This window comes from Vigna unguiculata, chromosome 10, assembly GCF_037176805.1.
Source record: "Vigna unguiculata cultivar grain cowpea cultivar isolate G323 ecotype 2 chromosome 10, ASM3717680v1, whole genome shotgun sequence".
Classification (NCBI taxonomy): domain Eukaryota; kingdom Viridiplantae; phylum Streptophyta; class Magnoliopsida; order Fabales; family Fabaceae; genus Vigna; species Vigna unguiculata.
Window position 1 is genome coordinate 1351148 of NC_140801.1, and position 19464 is coordinate 1370611.

Below are 19464 nucleotides of genomic sequence, written 5' to 3' on the forward strand. Positions count from 1 at the left end.
AAACAATTATTGAAACAGAACTTTTGTTAAACGTAAAATTTCATAATTAATTCATATGATCACCGCAATAATTAACATACCATTTTAAATATATAATTTTAGTTAAAATTGTATCATAATTATACATAATGTATAATCATTCAATCAGTGCATTAAAGTATCATGTAGTTATTACGTTTTATTTACAAACAAATAACGGCTTAAACATAAAAAATTTCTCTTGTGTAACTTATATAAGGAAATTTAAAGATATTTCACTAACCTCGTAGTGAGAGCTTGTGTACTTAAACAAGGATTAACATTCCTTGAGTGGTAAACTAAAATAAAATACAAATTTTTTTTGGTTTCTTCACATCGGAACTATAATGTTTTAAACAACATTGTTAGAAAAAAAAATATATTCAACTTTAATTCTTAAAATTATGTCACTAAACCAATAAACTTTCAATATCATTCCTATTTTTGAATTACCGTTGAAACTTATAAACTTCATTCGAATGTTCAAAAGAATTATCACAAATCTTTAATAAAATTTTTGGCTCAAATGTATTTATGACATAAACCTTTTTTTTTTCATAGACCATCGTCATCAAAACTTTTGTCTTAAATCAATAAGTCGTCTTGTAGAAGGTAAATCAAAGTCGACCCTAATCAAAAATTAAGTTGAGTTGATTCCGATTGAAAGTTAAAATAATTAGTCGTAACTGAAGGTTGTCTTAAGTCAACCAGTTTTAGTAAAAGTCATATTATGTCGATCTCAACGGAAGGTCAAACTAAATTAATCCTAATAAAAGATCGAATTAAGTCGATTATGAACCATATCTAATAGATCTAATAGTTAAATATATTAAATCGCAATCACTTGAATTAATTTAATTGGTAAAGTGAATTTAATCTATATTTAATCCATTTTAATTTGGATTAAAAAAATACAAATATAGTTCATCTAGTTAAAAAGGATTAGAATTATAAATATAATTGGATTAAATCTATAATATATTTTGAAAAATCCAATGCATATCAACCTTTAATTCAAACAAGACACGAAAGTACAAACATTTTTAAAATACAACCTATTAAGTAGAGACACATTACTCAAAATAGTTAATAGTGGTTAATTTGGCTTAATGGGGTAATTAATTAGTTGAAAACCTCGTATAATCATCAATTTCTATTAACTCAAATTCAATACAAAATCCATGAATTCAATATTTGTAGCAAGTCATAGTTAAATAAAAAAACTCAATATAAATTTAAAATTTTTTTTATATAAAAGTTAGTTATAATCTAACTAATATTATAACACTATAAGAAAACCATTAATTTTAATGATAAAAAATAATTAGTAACTATAATGACAAATTTAGGTATCAATTTATAAATAAAATATTATTAGTAATTAATGTTAACAACCAATTCACAAACTAATTATAATTTTTTATTAGGTTATTTTAATGATCAATACATTTTAGTTTATGAATTAGTATCTAAATTGATCACTATAGTTTTTTTTTAGTGTAAAGTGTTGAAATCTTAATAAAATAATAAAAACTTACTGAGACATAATCAAATTATACTAGAATTCAATCAATAACTAAAATAGTTGTAAATATAATACTTTAAAGCTATAGCTGATTAATATTGAACTTAAATACTATGTTAACAAATAATTAAAATACCTTTAAAAAAATCTAAATTATATTTTGGTTCAAATATAAACAACCTAGATTTGTGGGCTAATATATATATAATGATAAGATATAACTTTAAAATAGTTGAATGAAGTTAGAAATCGGGAGGAAATGGTTCAAGGAAAGAAGGTAAGCATGATAGTCATTCCTATTTTTGAATTATCGTTTAAAAAACATTTATATGTGCTCTAGAGTCCTCGATTAAGGATCACTCAAACTAAGGGTGGACAAGAAATAAACAAAATTTTGAGATTCAATCTATATTAAATTTAATTTTTTATTACTTTAAGTCCATTTTAATTAATTTATCCCAAATCCAAATCCACATTTTTAGATTTTAAATTCAACCCACTTAATTTGATTTCACTTACATTTATATAGGATTTCTTTTTTTAAAAGTCCAAAATCAGTGTGTATTTAAGTAGAGTTAAGGCAGTGGAAGACCTAGTCGAACAAAGTTTGCATAGGTCCATGATCGAACAGAGATAACTTAAGGCAAACGTGTAGTCAAGTTAATCTAAAATGAATGTTCAATTTGTCTAAGTTGAAGCTCGAGTTGAGTCAGCTCAAGCTAAAAAGGTCAAGTTGAATTAGTCATGACCAATAGTCGAGACTTATCTAAGCCAAAGAATGAGACAAGTTGGTTAAATTTAAAGTTGAAGTTCAAACCATGATAAGTGCATAATTTATTAATAATTCATATGCATTTTAGCATTTATCTTGTCTTATTTGTTGCATAAAAGAGATTTTGTACCTACTAATATTTAAGAATTCAGCAAAGACATTTGGATATGAATATGTGGCAAACTAATCCAAAAAAACTTGATGTTGTAGCTGCAATCATGACAGCGGACCGGACCATTGTTTTTAATCTTGTCAACAACAACCACTTACTAAACTCCAAATCTCAATTCAAGAACCTAAATTCTTATACTTATTTTCCATTACCAAAATCTCCTTTTCTCTGAATCACAAGCACCCCTTTCTCTACATTAGTTTAACAGATTTGCACAAATGTTTATCAGTATCAACCACTATACTTAGTCTTTAGCAAAACCAACATTCAGGTTTTAAATTGCGTTCACCATCATGATTTCAGTTTCATCACACTCAAATTGAGGAAAATCGCAGACAAATGTGGGTGATCCTAAAATCCTTGATGTTTGGACTAAAATGGTTTAAACTTCCCAACAACAGCAAACTAATACAACTATTGTCCTACTCCAAACTCGAGAGTCTTAAACCTTAATTCAAGCAACCTAGCATTAAACTCGCCATCACTAACCTTCAACATATCTTCCAACGGCATCGACACGCCAAGCTGCCTAAGCATCCCAAATCTGGGCCTAATCCTTCGTTCCAAGCTAAAAGAAAAGTACTGAGGAAACCTCTTGAGCTCAGCAACATCCCCATTCATCTCCTTCAAGAAAAATTCCAGCTTGGGCATTAAATTCTTCTTCACGCTTAAAGTCAATAACCCAGGGGACCTGACGACCATGTTGGAAACCTCGATGTGGGTGAATCCCAAACTCTTCAAAAACTCAATCTTGGGCAAAAGGGTGTCCTCCAAGCTGGACACGAGAAGCAGGGTGGTCTGGCACGTGAGGGAGTGTGGCCCACAGAACCCTAATTCCCTGAGAAAGAACAGCGTGGGACGCAATTGATCATCGATGCTGGAAACGAGCAATCTGGGGCAGCGGAGGATGCAGAGGTGCACGTCGGGGAAGGGGATTGGGACCTCATGGAGGAGGAAGTCGAGGAGGGGATAGAGTTGGGAATAGGGGTCGCACGTGAGGAGCACGGGGTGCATGTCGAGGATGCGCCCCAAGGCGGCGCGTGGAACTCCGAGAGAGTAGAGACAGCGCGCCACGGATTCCAGGGCGGCCAGAGGGGAGGAGCGGAGTGTGGGGTTCAAGTGGAAAGCCTTCTCCGGGTTCACTTTGAGGGCTTTAAGGTAGCGCACCTTTTCGTGGAATAAAATGCCGCGGTCCGAGGTTGTCGGAGGATTGGGGTGGGAAGAAAATTGGGAGTGTGCCGTTGGAGAGAGTTGCACTATCGACATGTCGCGTGGAAGAGGATGATGCTGTTCGTAAACTATAAATCAAATGGAAAGTAAAACTAAATGGAATTGAATCAACATACACTCAAGTTGAAACTAAAACGCAGAGTTGAAACCATATAGTAAAGGAAATTGCAAAAGTAGAAATTACAAAAACTGGAAAGTAAATCAAGAAACTGGAAACTAGAAACTAAACAAGGAATCAGAACCAATCGGTCCAATTCTCATGCATTCAATTCTTAATTAATCAAAAAACTGGAAACTAAAATGAAATGTCAAGAATGAGGATCAAATTGAAAGTTCAAATCAAACCTAGATTAACAAATTTGAGGATAAAATGCAATAACCAAAAAAAAAAAAAAAAAAGACCTGGTGAAGTATAGGAAAGTGGGTGCGGGTGGAGTGCCCCAAAGATGGGGACCCAACAGTTACTTCAGCTACAGCTTCCTCGCCGTCCAGAACAAACCTTGTTTCGCCGTCCAGCACGAACCTACACTTCGCCGCCGAGATAAAAGCCGCCGGCGCCGTCGATCCTACGTGGTGACCAAGGGTGGGTTTCGTCTCTCCTGGGTTTCTCTCTCGTGTGGGTTTCGTATATCGAACTCTGTTGTGTCAGTGAGACGAGAGAAAGAAGTGAAACAAACAAATCCAAAAAAAAAAAAAAAAACAGTGATACGCCACACGGGCCAGCCCTTTTTACTGAAGTTTGAATTTGTGTTGATTTTATGTTCTATATTAATTACATTGATTTTATTGTTTTGTGTTTATATTTATTTTTTAAAATAATTATCATTAATTTATTATTTTTTTAATTAAACTGCTTTTTTAAATTTAATTATTCTTTAATTATAAAACTTTTCACAAAATAAATAGAAATTATTTAGAATAAAATTATAAATATTATTTATATTTAATTTCATACTTATAACAATAACAATAATAAAAATGTGTTTTCACTGGTTATATAAAAATATTTTAAAATATTAATATTTAAGAATATGACAAATGGACTTAAAATAGAGCGATATAAAAAGATAGTTGAGAAACCAATTTATTAAACAATTTTATTTGATATTACTTTCACACATTATATATTTATAATAAACTCAGATGGACATAAAATAGATAAGCAAATATGGGTTAATTATGAGCATATGACTCAACTCTTAAAAGTGATATTTAAGAGAATCACATAATTAGCAGTTAGTTTATTTAAACATTAGTTTGTAATGTTTGAAATATTGTAACCTTTTATTTCTCACAATTTAATGTTTTAACATGAATTATTTAAACAATTATTGAAGCAGAACTTTTGTTAAACGTAAAATTTCATAATTAATTCATATGATCACCGCAATAATTAACATACCATTTTAAATATATAATTTTAATTAAAAATTGTATCATAATCATACATAATGTATAATCATTCAATCAGTGCATTAAAGTATCATGTAGTTATTACGTTTCATTTACAAACAAATAATTAAACGTAAAAAATTTCTCTTGTGTAACTTATATAAGAAAATTGAAAGATATTTCACTAACCTCGTAGTGAGAGCTTGTATACTTAAACAAGGATTAATATTCCTTGAGTGGTAAACTAAAATAAAATACAAATTATTTTTTGGTTTCTTCACATCGGAACTATAATGTTTCAAACAACATTGTTAGAAAAAAAAAATATATTCAACTTTAATTCTTAAAATTATGTCACTAGAGCAATAAACTTTCAAAGTCATTCCTATTTTTCAATTACTGTTGAAACTTATAAATTGCATTCGCATGTTGAAAAGAATTATCACAAATCTTTAATAAGATTTTTGGCTCATGACAACTTTTTTTTTCATAAACTATCATCATCAAAAATTTATTTCTTTTGTGATTTAAATCATTATTTTTTTCTTAAATCAACAAGTCGTCTTGTAGAAGATAAATCAAAGTCAATCATAATCAAAAGTCAAGTTGAGTCGATTCTGACCAAAAGTTAAAATAAGTCGTAACCGAATGTTGTCTTAAGTCAACTAGTCTTAGTGAAAAGTCATGTCATGTCGATCTCAACATAAAATCGAGTTAAATTAGCCTTAACGGAAGGTCGAAATAAATTGATTATAATCCATGTTTAATAGATCTAGTAGTTATATATATTAAATCAAACTCATTTGATTTAATTTAATTGATTATAATATACATTGAATCCATTTTAATTTGGATTAAAAAATACAAATATAGTTAATCTAGTTAAAAAGGATTAGAATTATAAATCTAATCGTATTAAATCTATAATATATTTTGAAAAATCCAATGCATATCTACTTTAATTCAAACAAGACATGAAAGTACAATTTTAAAATACAACCTATTAAGTAGAGACACATTACTCAAAATAGTTAATAGTGTTTAATTTGGCCTCATGAGGTCATTAATTAGTTGAAAACCTCGTATAATCATCGATTTCTATTAACTCAAATTCAATACAAAATCCATGAATTCAATATTAGTAGCAAGTCATACTTAAATAAAAAAAACTCAATATAAATTTAAAATGTTTTTTTATATTAAATTTTGTTGTAATCTAACTAATATTATGAAACCAATAAATGATAACTAATTTTAATAATAAAAAATAATTAGTCATTATAGTGACAAATTTATAAATAAAAGATTATTAGTAATTAATATTAGAAACTAATTCACAAACTAATTATAAATTTTTATTAGGTTATTTTAGTGATCAATACATTCTAGTTTATAAATTAGTATATAAAATGGTTACCATGATCATTTTTTATTTCTAAAATTGATTGTTGTTTAGTTTTTTTTTTTTTTTGTAGTGTAAAGTGTTGAAATCTTATAAAATAATAAAAACTTACTAAGACATACTCTAATTATACTAGAATTCAATCAATAACTAAAATAGTTGTAAATATAATACTTTAAACTTAGCTGATTAATATTGAACTTAAATACTATGTTAACAAATAATTAAAATACCTTTAAAAAAATCTAAATTATATTCTGTTTCAAATATAAACAACCTAGATTTGTGGGCTAATATATATAATGATAAGAGATAGCTTTAAAATAGTTTAATGAAGTTAGAAATCGGGAGGAAATGGTTCGAGGAATGAAAGTATGCATGATAGCCATTCCTATTTTTGAATTATCGTTTAAAAAACATTTACATGTGCTCAAGATTAGAGTCCTCGATTAAGGATCACTTAAACTAAGGGTGGACAAGAAATAAACAAATTTTTGAGACTCAATGTATATTAAATTCAATTTTGTATTACTTTAATTCCATTTAAATTAATTTATCCCAAATCCAAATTCACATTTTTAGATTTTAAATTCAACCTACTTAATTGGATTTCACTTACATTTATATAGGATTTTTGTTTTAAAAGTTCAAAATTAATGTGTGTTTAAGTAGAGTTAAGACAGTCGAGGACCTAGTTGAACAAAGTTTGCATAGGTCCATGGTCGAACATAATCAACTTAAGGCGAACGTTGAGTCGAATTAATCTAAAATGAAGGTTCAGTTTGTCTAAGTCAAAGCTCAAGCTGGGCTGGTTCAAGCTTAAAAGGTCAAGTTCCGTTAGTCGGGACCGATAGTCGAGACTTGTTTAAGCAAAAGAATGAGACAAGTTGGTTAAAGGTGAAGTTCAAGCCATGATAAGTGCATAATTTACTAATAATTCATATGCATTTTAGCATTTATCTTGTCTTATTTGTTGCATAAAAGAGATTTTGTCCCTACTAATATTTAAGAATTCAATAAAGACATTTGAATATGAATATGTGGTAAACTAATGCAATTTCTTATGAATTTCAGTAATTTTAGAAGAAACCAAGCTTAGCAGCTTAAGCCCCAGAATCACAACTTGAGCACTGGCGTGTTTTCAAGATTATTCAAATTTTGCTTCTACAACCCAAGTAGAAAAGATGGTGCTTGAGCCACACAAAGAAAATTTCACTATCAAGTAATTTGAAGCACTCAGTGGAGGTCAACCATGGAGGAAACTCATCATTGAAGCAAAACTTTTGGACTAAACATCAAGGAAAGGGTTTAGGCTACCCTCTATAGAAAGAAAGCTCTTATAAATGGTCATCATGTTTAAAGCTACAACCAATTTCTGAAAGTCTATAAATTAAAGAGCAAACCCCCTATTTTTATATGCAGAATTCCATAATTAGATTTATAGACTTCTCTCTAGGGTCTCTCTCCTCACTTCACTTGTAAAATCTTCCAAAATAGAAGAGACATGAGGAGGTTACAACATCCTAGGATTGAATGTTAGAATCAGCATGAGTTGTTGAATCTCCTTGTGTTAGGATTGGAGGTTTTTTATCCAAAATCGATTACATTATCCAGAAATACTGAAACTCATTCTGTAATCGATTACAATATTTATGTAATCGATTACATTAACCCAGAAATCCTGTAATTCATTCAGTAATCGATTACATCGTAAAGTAATCGATTACAACATACAAAACGTGTCTCCCCTAAACGATTTCACCTGAAAACGTCTCACCCCCACACGATTTCTTCCCTTTGACCCAAAAACGCACACCCCCTCACAATTTCTTCATAAGAAAACGTCTTCCCCCAATATGTTTTGCCTAAATTCGTAATTTTTAAAAAATTTTCCTAATCTTGTAATTATGGGAAGTGATTTGCCTATTACAGAAAAAAAAACCCAGGATTGGATCTAACACTTTGAACTTTTGTATTGGTACTGTTTTATTGTTTAGTGTTCTTTCATATGTTAGTGATTCAATTTGCTTTTAACGTGTAATGAACTGATCAATCATCCATTACATACATAACTCGAGGTAGGCAAAAGCTAATTCGTCTTATATATCCAATTGAATCATCTAATGTTGTTAGGTGGCAAACATGCACCTATATTCTTAATGCAAAAGCCTCTTCACCAAGATGTGGAGAATTCACCCTAAGTTAGAATCTTTTAGGTCCTAGGCTACAGACATGGGTCTAGGGTTATATTAGTGTACTTCCATGAATAAATAATTATCGAGGGGTAAGAGCTATAACTTGTTTCCAATATTCAACTGCTTGATTAAACCAAGACTTCACAAATTCTAAGTCTCCTTGTCGAATGACTTGTTCTCCTCAGTCAAAATAGGTGAGTCAATTCCTTTCCTTAGAACCATACTTGAGAATTTTCTTACTCATACGGCTCAATAATCATTTTTTTTTGTTCTTATCTTGATGTTAATTACACTTGTTAAATCAATGAAACAATAATTGTGCTTAAGTAAATAGTTGTGAAACTCAATCCACTTATCTCATTGAGTTCTAAAATCTTGATTATGAAGTTCTGGATCATTCTCTACTTTCCAACCAACCTGTTTAATCACAAATCTGAATTGAAGCATAGTTTTGATAAGGAGTGATCAAATTCATTTGGATACGACACTTAAAGTACTACAATCGAACCAGTACCATGCACATACTGGTGTGATTGCCCTCCTCACATAGGGAGTCATCAAGTCATAAGAGATGAAATACACTTTTCTTAAAATATGAACCAAGCTTGAAACCCTAGCTACGACAACAACATTCTATCACACAAAAACACTCTTGAAGAAACTTAAAAGTCACTCTTTTGAAAACTAGGTTAAACCAAAACTTATACCAAACAATTTCAAATGAATCTATTTTTGTTTCTTTGAAACTCAATGTTATGCTCAATTTAAGAAGAAAAATAAACTTGCTTTGGGTTCCAATTTAGGAAAAACCCATTTTTAAAAACGTTATGAGTAATTAATTGATTACTCCTTTAGAACTAATTGTTTAAGGTTACTTTAGATTTGTGAATATATAGTGTATGCTTGATCAAGACTTCTTGTTTTCCACTTTTGTTGTCAAGCATTGTAAGCAAGAATCTTAAAATCAAAACCATTGTTTCAATTTATCTGTCATTCTTGTTGGAGAAAAAGAGAAAAAACTTTGTTGATGTTGGATAAAGACTACACGTAAATAAATATATAAAATAATTATTATGATCCCACAATGTTGTTATGCATGCAACTGTGTGTATATGAGAATGCTTGAGCAGTGTAATATAATGTAAATATCTCTTTATACTTACATGAAATATTTATATGCCAGAGTTTAATGCATGAATTACTTTTCGTTCTCTATATTTATTAGACTTTTTTATTTTTTATTTTTATTGTTTTTTAATTCCTATTCTTTTTAACGGTGTAAATTATACATAAAATATTTTATAAAAATAAATAAAATAAATGATTAAATATATTATTTTTATGTTATTATATTATGTTCATAAACTAAATTATAAAGTATTTACTTCATGAAAGTTATATAATCAGCAAATAGTGGTATATAAAGAAAAGTGTTTTCAATGTTGCAAATAAAATCTCATAATAAACTATAACTCAATTTCTTCGTATAATTTGTTAGAAAAAATATTATTTGATATTATTCTTATAAAATATATAGACAAAATATTTTATAAATTAATTTAAAAATAAAAACACAATTTTTTATAATAATTTTACGAAACAAAATATATCTATAACATAACAATATATAAAGATACCTTCTTTTATTTTCACAATATTCTCAATTTATCCTTAATTATTATTTTTAAAATTAATTATTATTTTAAAATCTCTTTTATCTTTAACCGTTATGTTCAAAACAAATTTTGTGTACATATTTTATTTTTCAAATTCTATATTTAAAAATTATTTTAACAATTAATTATATATTTTTTATTTATCCTAACTTAAATTTTTATAAAAATTAAGAAAATACTAACATATACAGGCGATAACGTCTATATATATTCACTGGTTTATAAGAATCCATTTCTCATCTATCGCTGAGTAACTCGGTACTTATTATTTTCTATGTCTTCTCCATCTATAGTTTTTTTTTTTTTTTTTTTTACCTTCCAATTGTGAATAAAATTAAAAAAATACAAGAAAGAAACTAAGGAACAATTCCATAATGTCCTGAAAACATTCACCATCCATGATTTATTCATGTGTTTATTTTCCATAAGCATAGAACTCAAAAGTCTATGCATCTTTTAGTACATTGATTCATCATGCATCTAATAACTTGTTTGTCCAACAACATTTTCAATAAATGGTCGTCCCTTTTTCTCCATTGATTTCTTTCTCATTGTGCGAAGCTTCTTCTCTGTGTACAAAACCTCAGCCAACCTTCATAAAAAAAATTATATATGGAAAGAACAATTCTTATTAGGGTTTTTTATTTATGAAAATTGAACATCATCATAAAAAAAATCACAATAACTTATGCATATTACTTAAACATGTAGTTAGAATCATATTGGAAACTTGATTTTATGTTAAGAAAGAAACAAGAACACAGTGTTCAAACCTTTCAAGAGCTTGAGCATTTGTTCCCCATTCTGGTTCTTCCTCTGGCACAAAAGTGTTCACATTCTTCCTGAAAACTGGTTCATTCAGCAGTTTATACCCAGCCTTTTCAAGATTCTTAATGTTCACAGCAGTGGCATTGTCAAGGGCACCCATGGATGGATCCAAGTTATATTCCTGCACATCAACATTCCACATGCACTTCAATATTCCCCAATGTTATAACATTTTTCCATTTTCAATTATTAAAATTAATCTTAATTATTGCTACATGATTATGTAAATGGTTTTGATATCTTTGTATTTTTAGAATCCTACTTAATTTCGTTAACCGAACCTTATTCATTAACATGACAGAAACACACATGCATAACTGGTTCAAACCATGTCAAAGATTAGATTCAATGATCATATATATAGTTCCATCTCAAATCAAATCAATGGTATCTTTGATCCACCGAACAACACTTTGAACAATTTAAGTTAGGAATTAGGTTTCAAACCCACATATTAAGATGGATTATGAATATGTTTAACTCATACACTTCCAAGGAAAAAATATAAAGCAAACTAATTTTTGTATCAGTAAAAGACTCTTTAAAATCTGATTTTGGACTCGTGTGACCTAATTATAGTTTAGAAAAACTGGTTTTGTTTATCCATATACTACTTTTGTTTCTTTTAGAAATGGTTATAAATAAAGTTTATCAAAACAAACACTGAAACACCTATATTTTCTTAAGACAACAAACTTTCTTTCTGTGAAAAAACTTGACTAGACTCTTGTTGTGTTATTCATACAATCACTTATAGATCTGTAATTTTTTTATTGTTGCACTCAAAACAGACAAAAACAGTCATTTAAGTTTATAACAAAACCAGCATTTTTTTGTCAAAAACAAGTTTCAAAATCTGAGAGAAACTAGGTTTGATCAAAATTTTCAAGTATCAAAAACACACTTTTCCACTGTAATGAATGATCATTGTTTTAGAAATCGAAAGATGAAGCAGACCTGAATTCGAAGGTAGTAGTCTGAAGATTGGAGGCCAGGGTAGACAGTGGAAATGTAAAACTCAGTTATATCTTTGTTACCATAATCATAAGCACCAACTGCAAGGCCTGTTGCTGCCCATTGATTTGCTGAGAAGTGCTCTGCAACTTGAGCATCCACACCAACAGCTTTTGCAGTTCCACAACCTATAGACAGCAACAAGATTTTGTTTTTCTCCTTTGAATTCTTAGGAGTCATGTCAGGATTCTTCTCCTTCTGTTGCTTTATCACTTCTGTCAAAGCAGCCATAGCCTGCAAACAGTGTTCTTTTTTTCATCATTGTGCAAATAATTGAGTTTCCTTCATCAGGGTTTTGCATGGTGTGGACCACACCGCACAATACTTTTTCATCATGGCCAAATGATTGAGTTTCCATTACATTTTCACACTGGGACCAGACATTATTAAACAAGTGAAATCATTCATATTAAGGTGAGTTTGAAAAGGAGATAGTTCACCGGATTAGTTGCTGCAACTCCACCATCAATCAAATTGAATTCAGTGTCACCATTTTTGAAGTAATAAGGTGGTAGATAAGTTGGTGCAGCTGAGGTTCCTATGCATATATCAGACAGTTTTGCATCAAAGCTAGGAACTGTCTTAAGCTGCATCATCAATCAGGAAAATTGTAAGAAAAATGCAGATAAAATAAGAACTGTTGTAGTATAACATAGATTGTACTAACCTGAAAGTTTGAGAAGACAACTGGGTGAAGTTTCTTAAGGTCGAAGGTTGGAATGACAACATTTGTCAGTGTTTCGCTGAGTCGTGTGTTTTGGAGTAACTCACCTGCTATGTTATGCAAGAACTTGCCATCATACTTGGGACCTGGGAATGAATTATTCCAAATTCTGCACATGTTTCAAACAAAACTAATCAAATGTTTGTAGTGGTTTTTATCCTAACCATACTTATTACAAGATTATATGATATCATAACCTAACAATGTCTGCATGAGTCTTGACTAAACATACATATACACACAGATTTTGCCTGAAAAAGTGCATGTTTACATATACATACACATTCACCGTATATATACATCACAAACAAACACCTAAAAACATTATAAGAAGGGAAGATCTGTGGTTGTGAAGTGCTGATATTGAATCAAATATTCTGCGTGGTGATTTTATATAACTAAAATCAGAATCATAGGTTTTAAATACCTATTTTCCTTGAAGATGGAAGGGCCATCTTTTTGATAGAACTCTATGACTTGACTGGTATTGAGGAGAGGACGAGTGGGGTCCTGTGGGTTAGGTGCAGCTAGCAGAGCAGTCATTAGTCCTCCAGTGCTAGTTCCTGCTATCACATCAAAATAATCTGCTAGCAATGCACTTTTATCCCATTTCTGCAACTCAACCAAACTAGAGTGTTACTTTCTTCTAGGGTTAAAGAGGAACAAGTACATATGGAGCATGAAACACTCAGATCATCACCATTGTCATTATACAGTGAAAGTTACAGTTGAATCTTCACATTACTTGTTCTTTAAACAAACCAAATAATACAAAGCATTCCTAGGTTATTTGTTTGGCTGTTTTATGGTCCTGTGACTTGAAATCTTGAAACTGTGTGAGACTTCAAACTCTTCTTAGATCCTGGATTTGGTTGTTTAGTAGATGAAAAACTAGGTTTTCATATTCTGAGATTGGTCAAGGAGTCTTATATTAAAAAAATTGTAGGATAGATATGATCAAATAATTGTTTCTTATTATTACATGCCGTTGGAAAATAAATTATGGTTGTATTCAGGTTTTATTACAGTGTATTTTGTAATTTTTTTCATTAGGGCAAAATAATATATATATATATATATATATATATATATATATATATATATATATATATTTTGTCTCATTATATAAACCATTCACTATAAAATGATAACATAATAATTGAATTTCAATTAAAGAGATAACCATATATGTGATTCACTTTCCTCCCACTTTTGACTTTTGTTCCAGTCTAGTTTGGTCCAATCTTTTTATGTGCTTGTAATTATTTGTTTGGACAACTTCTGTACAGGCACTTTTAGAAAAGTAAACTAAAATAAATTCTTTTATTGGTTAAAATTAAATTATATAAACCAATTTTTATATATGTGTGTGTGTGTGTAATATATGATGATCCTGAAAAATGTATAGAAAAAGAGAAATGATGAGGAACTTAAGTGAGTCTTGTGTGAGTAATAAATTGTTGAGAAAATACTGTTAAAAAAACTCATATTTCCTGTCAATTTTGTTTTGAAATTTCTTTTGTAGGAAATACTTACAAATTTTGTTGAGAGAAAAAATTTGCAAGAAATTGTTACCAATTTTCTTGCAAAATATTTTGTATAAAACACTTTTCGCAATAAATTTTGTAGTCAATACTTGCAAATTTTATAATTTTGTAGGAAATGATTACCCACGAATGAATTATCTACCAATTAGAATTTTTAGAAAAAATGACAGAAAAAAGTTTTTTCTTGCAAATTATTTTAACAAATTTGTAAGAAAAATCTCATATAATATGAGAATTTATAGTAGTGAAAAAAAGTATATATATATATATATATATATATATATATATATATATATATATATATATATATATATATATATATATTAAAATTACCTGAAGAGATTTTTCCAAGTGATTAAGAACTACTGCAGGAATGAGACCCCTTATGCCACCTCCATCTATGCTGAGAATGGTTATAAGGTTTCCATAGGATGGAGATGGAAGTTTTGCATTCATTCCACCCATGAACTGAGAAGAAAACACCAGAAAAAGCAAAAGAAAAGGAGCCATTGTTTTTCTCTAAATGCTTCAAGGTTGTGTGTGTTGTTCTTTGCAAATGAGAACGCTATTTATAGACATTTGAAACCAATGGAAAAGCACCAACATTATTTAAGTAGCCACGTTTTTTTCACTCCTTGAAAATACTAATATATATTTTTATATATATACTCAATTATCATTTTCAAAACAATCTTTTTAGACACCAGGAAAATCATTACAAATGGTAAAGTTATGCATTTGAATATTCAACACAATTATATATATAGAATTTGATAAATTTCTTAAACTGAATCAAGTCTGCATATTAGTTGGTTGTATGTTTGCTTAACGCATAAAAAAATATTAATACCACTAAATTAAATTACTATATTCATTTATTTTTGAATCATCAAAATATATCAAAATTTTAAATAAAAGTAAATTTAAATTTTGCTTTCAAATCTATAAACTAAAAATATATTTAATTCTAAAGTTATATACGAATTAAAGGATAGTTAGAAGATCAAAATATTCTTTTTAATTAAAATAATAAAAATTATCAGTGATATCAAAACTCATAATTAGTTTTGGTGATCTTTTCATATAAGAACAATATAGTTTCTACATCGAAAATCTAAAGGACTATATAATTAAAAGTTTGATGTAAAATTCTAAATTCATGGTAGAAGTTTTTGTAAATAAACGTTTTGTCCATTGTGTGTGCTGTTTTTTTTTTTTTTTTTGTGTTTTTTGCTAAATTGATATTCGAGAATAAATTATAAAATTATGCATAAGACTTATAGTTTCATGTTAGTTGTAAACTCAAAGTATAAAAAGAACATTATGCAAAGAAAGATGCTTTGTAAATTCTATATGATTAGCAGTTAGGCAATTAAACATGCAAATGTCTAATTATATAAAAGGTAGGGCATAGATTTCTTAAATGGGTAACATGATCGGTAGTTCCAAAGTTATACGTTAAAGTCTATTTTAACAAAATTTGTTGTTTGTTAAGTTTATTATTTCACCTGTTATTTGACCATCCATAAATATATAGTCCCATGTACGATATATATATATATATATATATATATATATATATATATATATATATATATATATATATATAAAAGGAAGTGTGTTGGAAGTCTTATATCGTATAAAGATAAAACAAGTTTATAGTGTATATAAGTGGATGCATACTTATTTTACAAACTAATTTTATAGAATTGAGTTAGGACGAAAGTTCACTCTTTAACAAAATCTATGTGTTTAATCCATGGTATTGAAATGATTTACTTTGTTTTTGTAAGATTGAAGTATTTTTTTTTTAAAAATGTTGAATTTGTTCATTACATGGAATTTCAGTGCCTTGATATCATGACAATAATTGTTTTCAGATCTCACATTATTAACAATATTGTTTCTATTTCTTTGTTTCATCCACGGTTCTTTGATACCCATGTTTAGAATAACATTCATTCATCCGCAAAATGATTCATCTTGTGACATTCTTTGTTTTTCACTTTTGTTGTCTTGCATTGTTAGCAAGAATCTTAAAATCAGAACATTGTTTCCATTTAGTTGTAGTTTTTGTTGAAGAATAAAAGAAATAACTTTCTCCACCATTGATATTCATTATCTTTTTCAAACATGTCGAGCATCTACTTGTACCAAAATCTAGAGAGTTTAATTTGGTGGGCAACAACAAAGATATCTAGATTAAAATTATTCTTGATGAATTTTTTTCTCTTTGTTTTCTTACTTTATAATATACTTGTTCTTATTAATATAAAAAAATGCAAGAGTTTAATGCATAACTTACTTTTTCCTTTTGTATATTTATTAAAAAAATTTATATCATTTTTGTTTTCTACTGTTTTCTTTATTTTATGTAACCTTGAATAAGGCGTAAATTCTATATAAAAATATTTTAAAACACATAAAATAAAAATATGTTAAATATATTTTTGTCATCGAACAAATCATTATATTTCGTTTCGTTTCTAAACTAAATCATAAAATATTTAATTCTTATATTTTATGACAATTCCATAATGTCCTGAAAACATTCACCATCCATGATTTATTCATGTGTTTATTTTCCATAATCATAGACCTATGCACCTTTTAGGACATTGTCCAACAACATTCTCCATTGATTTCTTTCTCATTGTGCGGAGCTTTTTCTCTGTACGACCTCAGCCAGCCTTCATAAAATATTATGAAAAGAAAAATTCTTATTAGGGTTTTTATTTATGAAAATTGACTTATGTTAACAAACAAAAACACAGTTATTAGGGATCACTAGCAATTGCTAGTAATTCTTTCTTAACCGTCTCTTATGATTCTTTTATGTTCATTATAGTCTCTTATGATTCTTTTGTGTTCATTACGGAAGTCAGCTAAAACTTTGCAACTAAAAGTATATTATAAGCATAAGTTTTTTTATTAATTTATTTGTTGTGTTATATAATTTAATTTTACTAAATTTCATACTAGACACAATTTTAATGTACATTAACTTTTAGAGAGACTTATTTGAGGTGTAAGGGAATATAGATCGTTTTTAGAAAAAAATTGTAATTCATGGAACCAATTGTAAGTAGTTAATCTTCATACTATTGAAATACAATTATCGAGTTTGTGATATTCTATGAATTTTACTTGTAGTGCTTGCGTCAACTGGGAAACTATAAGTGTGGATATTATGTGATGAGGTACATGTATAAAATCATATCTGCAAACATTGTTAACTCATGTGATATGGTAAGATGATCACATCTTAAGTATTTATCATTAAAAGTTGTTTACTCAAATTATTCTATGTAGATTTTTGGTGACACATTTCCATTAGAGCAATAAGAAGTCTTAAAGGAGGTTCCTGAAGAGTGAGCTTTTGTTTCTTTTGAGTGTTTGTAGAAGATTATGTTAGGTATTTTATAAGTTTTTCATGTAAATATAATATGTATATTATTTGATGAGGTTAGGATGTATAGTCATTATTAGATTAATGGATATATAATCATTTCTTGAAGTTTGGCTTTTATTATATTTGATGTAAATATTATAACTTTGAATGAAAATATACGTTGGCCAACTATTATGGATTGAAAATGTATATTAATAAATGTAAATAAGTTAAATTAACACATTTTGTCAACCTAAAAAAAAGAAAGTGTTTATAAATTATTAAATTCTTAATATTTAAATAAAGTTTGAAATTTTATAATTTAAAATATTAAAATGGTCTAATTGTATAAGTAAAGGTAAAGTCAGAGAAAATTTATTGAATGGCACAAATACATGCATGGATATGGATATAATATAAACTATCCAACATAACATTTTATCTTCTATAATGATTGGTACCAATGCCAGTTCAATGCCTAAAGTCACTAACAAGTCTGTTTCTTTCCTTGGAGTTAATCCAAAGTATTTATACCTTATAGATAACATAAAAGTGTTATTCTAGCATATAGGGATAATGACCGTAACAAATTCGACCTTTCTCAACTTTAATTTATAAGATGAGCACCGCAATAGAAAAGTGGATGATGTATTCTTGAATGAAAATATTTATAAATATCTAGGTTTTGTATATGGCAAGGAGCACATACAAACCTATTATATGATAAAAATACTTTTTATATCAGTTTTGGCACTAATCGATTTAGAAAGTGATTTTTTATACCCGTTAAGAACGCATTTAGTATATAAAATGACACTTGGTTGAAATCTTAAGTGGCATAAAAGGTGGAACATTCTATATTGGTTGAAGGAAAAAAAAAATAGCGTAAAAAATCACTTTCGTATATAATTTTTTTTTCCAAGTGGACTTTCATTATCGGTTTTAGAATTGGGTATAAAAGTTTACTTTCAATCGATTTTGAAATTAGTATAGAAAATTCAATATTTTCTATACTTCCAGTTTTTATATCTATATCGATTTGAGAATTAATATAAAATGTCGTATTTAATCAATATGAAAAATCTTTTCTGCATCAGTGATATATTAGTTGGGAGATAATATGCATCTTTTAAAGTACTTGTATACAATATACATTTATAAAATTATGAAAAGAACATATAAAATTATTTTTTGCAATTGATTTCTCTCTTTTCCCTTGAGCATAACTAGACTTCAAATAGGCTATAAACCTAAATCCTAATTTTAAAACACGAAAGAAATCATGGGTTCTAATGAGGTTTAGAAATCTAATTAAAAACATGTAAGCTAAATTAAGGAGAAGTCCTAGTAATCCATATTCTATTTCGAAGTCCTTGATGTATAAAATCTAATGCAACTAAAATTAAGCAAAAGTGATGTCAATAAAAAAAATTATGACTAAAATAGCAAGCAAATGGCGCGAGTTAAAAATACAAAATTAAATATATTATTACTAATGAACCTAATTTATTACTAAAAAAATTATTTAAAAAATTAAAATAAGACAAATGAAAAATACAATCACCAAGTTATAAATAT

The 19464-nt window shown here is 28.4% G+C and overlaps 1 protein-coding gene and 1 pseudogene across 3 annotated transcripts; both read right to left on the reverse strand.

Moving 5' to 3' along the window:
* Positions 1-2598: 2598 nt before the first annotated feature.
* Positions 2599-4387, reverse strand: LOC114173008 (transcription termination factor MTEF1, chloroplastic pseudogene; annotated as a pseudogene). 2 transcript variants are annotated; one of them, XR_014985236.1, is made up of 2 exons: positions 4120-4387; positions 2599-3774 (listed from the first exon to the last, which is right to left on the reverse strand). The product of XR_014985236.1 is annotated as a transcription termination factor MTEF1, chloroplastic pseudogene, transcript variant X2 (transcript). The 2 variants fall into 2 exon arrangements; XR_014985235.1 differs by having other exon boundaries at positions 2599-3785; positions 4120-4386.
* Positions 4388-10759: 6372 nt separating this feature from the next.
* On the reverse strand, positions 10760-15042 carry LOC114166318 (patatin-like protein 4). The gene is made up of 7 exons (XM_028051032.2): positions 14829-15042; positions 13376-13560; positions 12892-13057; positions 12665-12811; positions 12168-12458; positions 11156-11331; positions 10760-10974 (listed from the first exon to the last, which is right to left on the reverse strand). Exons 1-7 carry the CDS (start codon positions 15003-15005, stop codon positions 10863-10865), a joined length of 1254 nt encoding a protein of 417 aa, XP_027906833.2. The 5' UTR covers positions 15006-15042; the 3' UTR covers positions 10760-10862.
* Positions 15043-19464: the final 4422 nt, after the last annotated feature.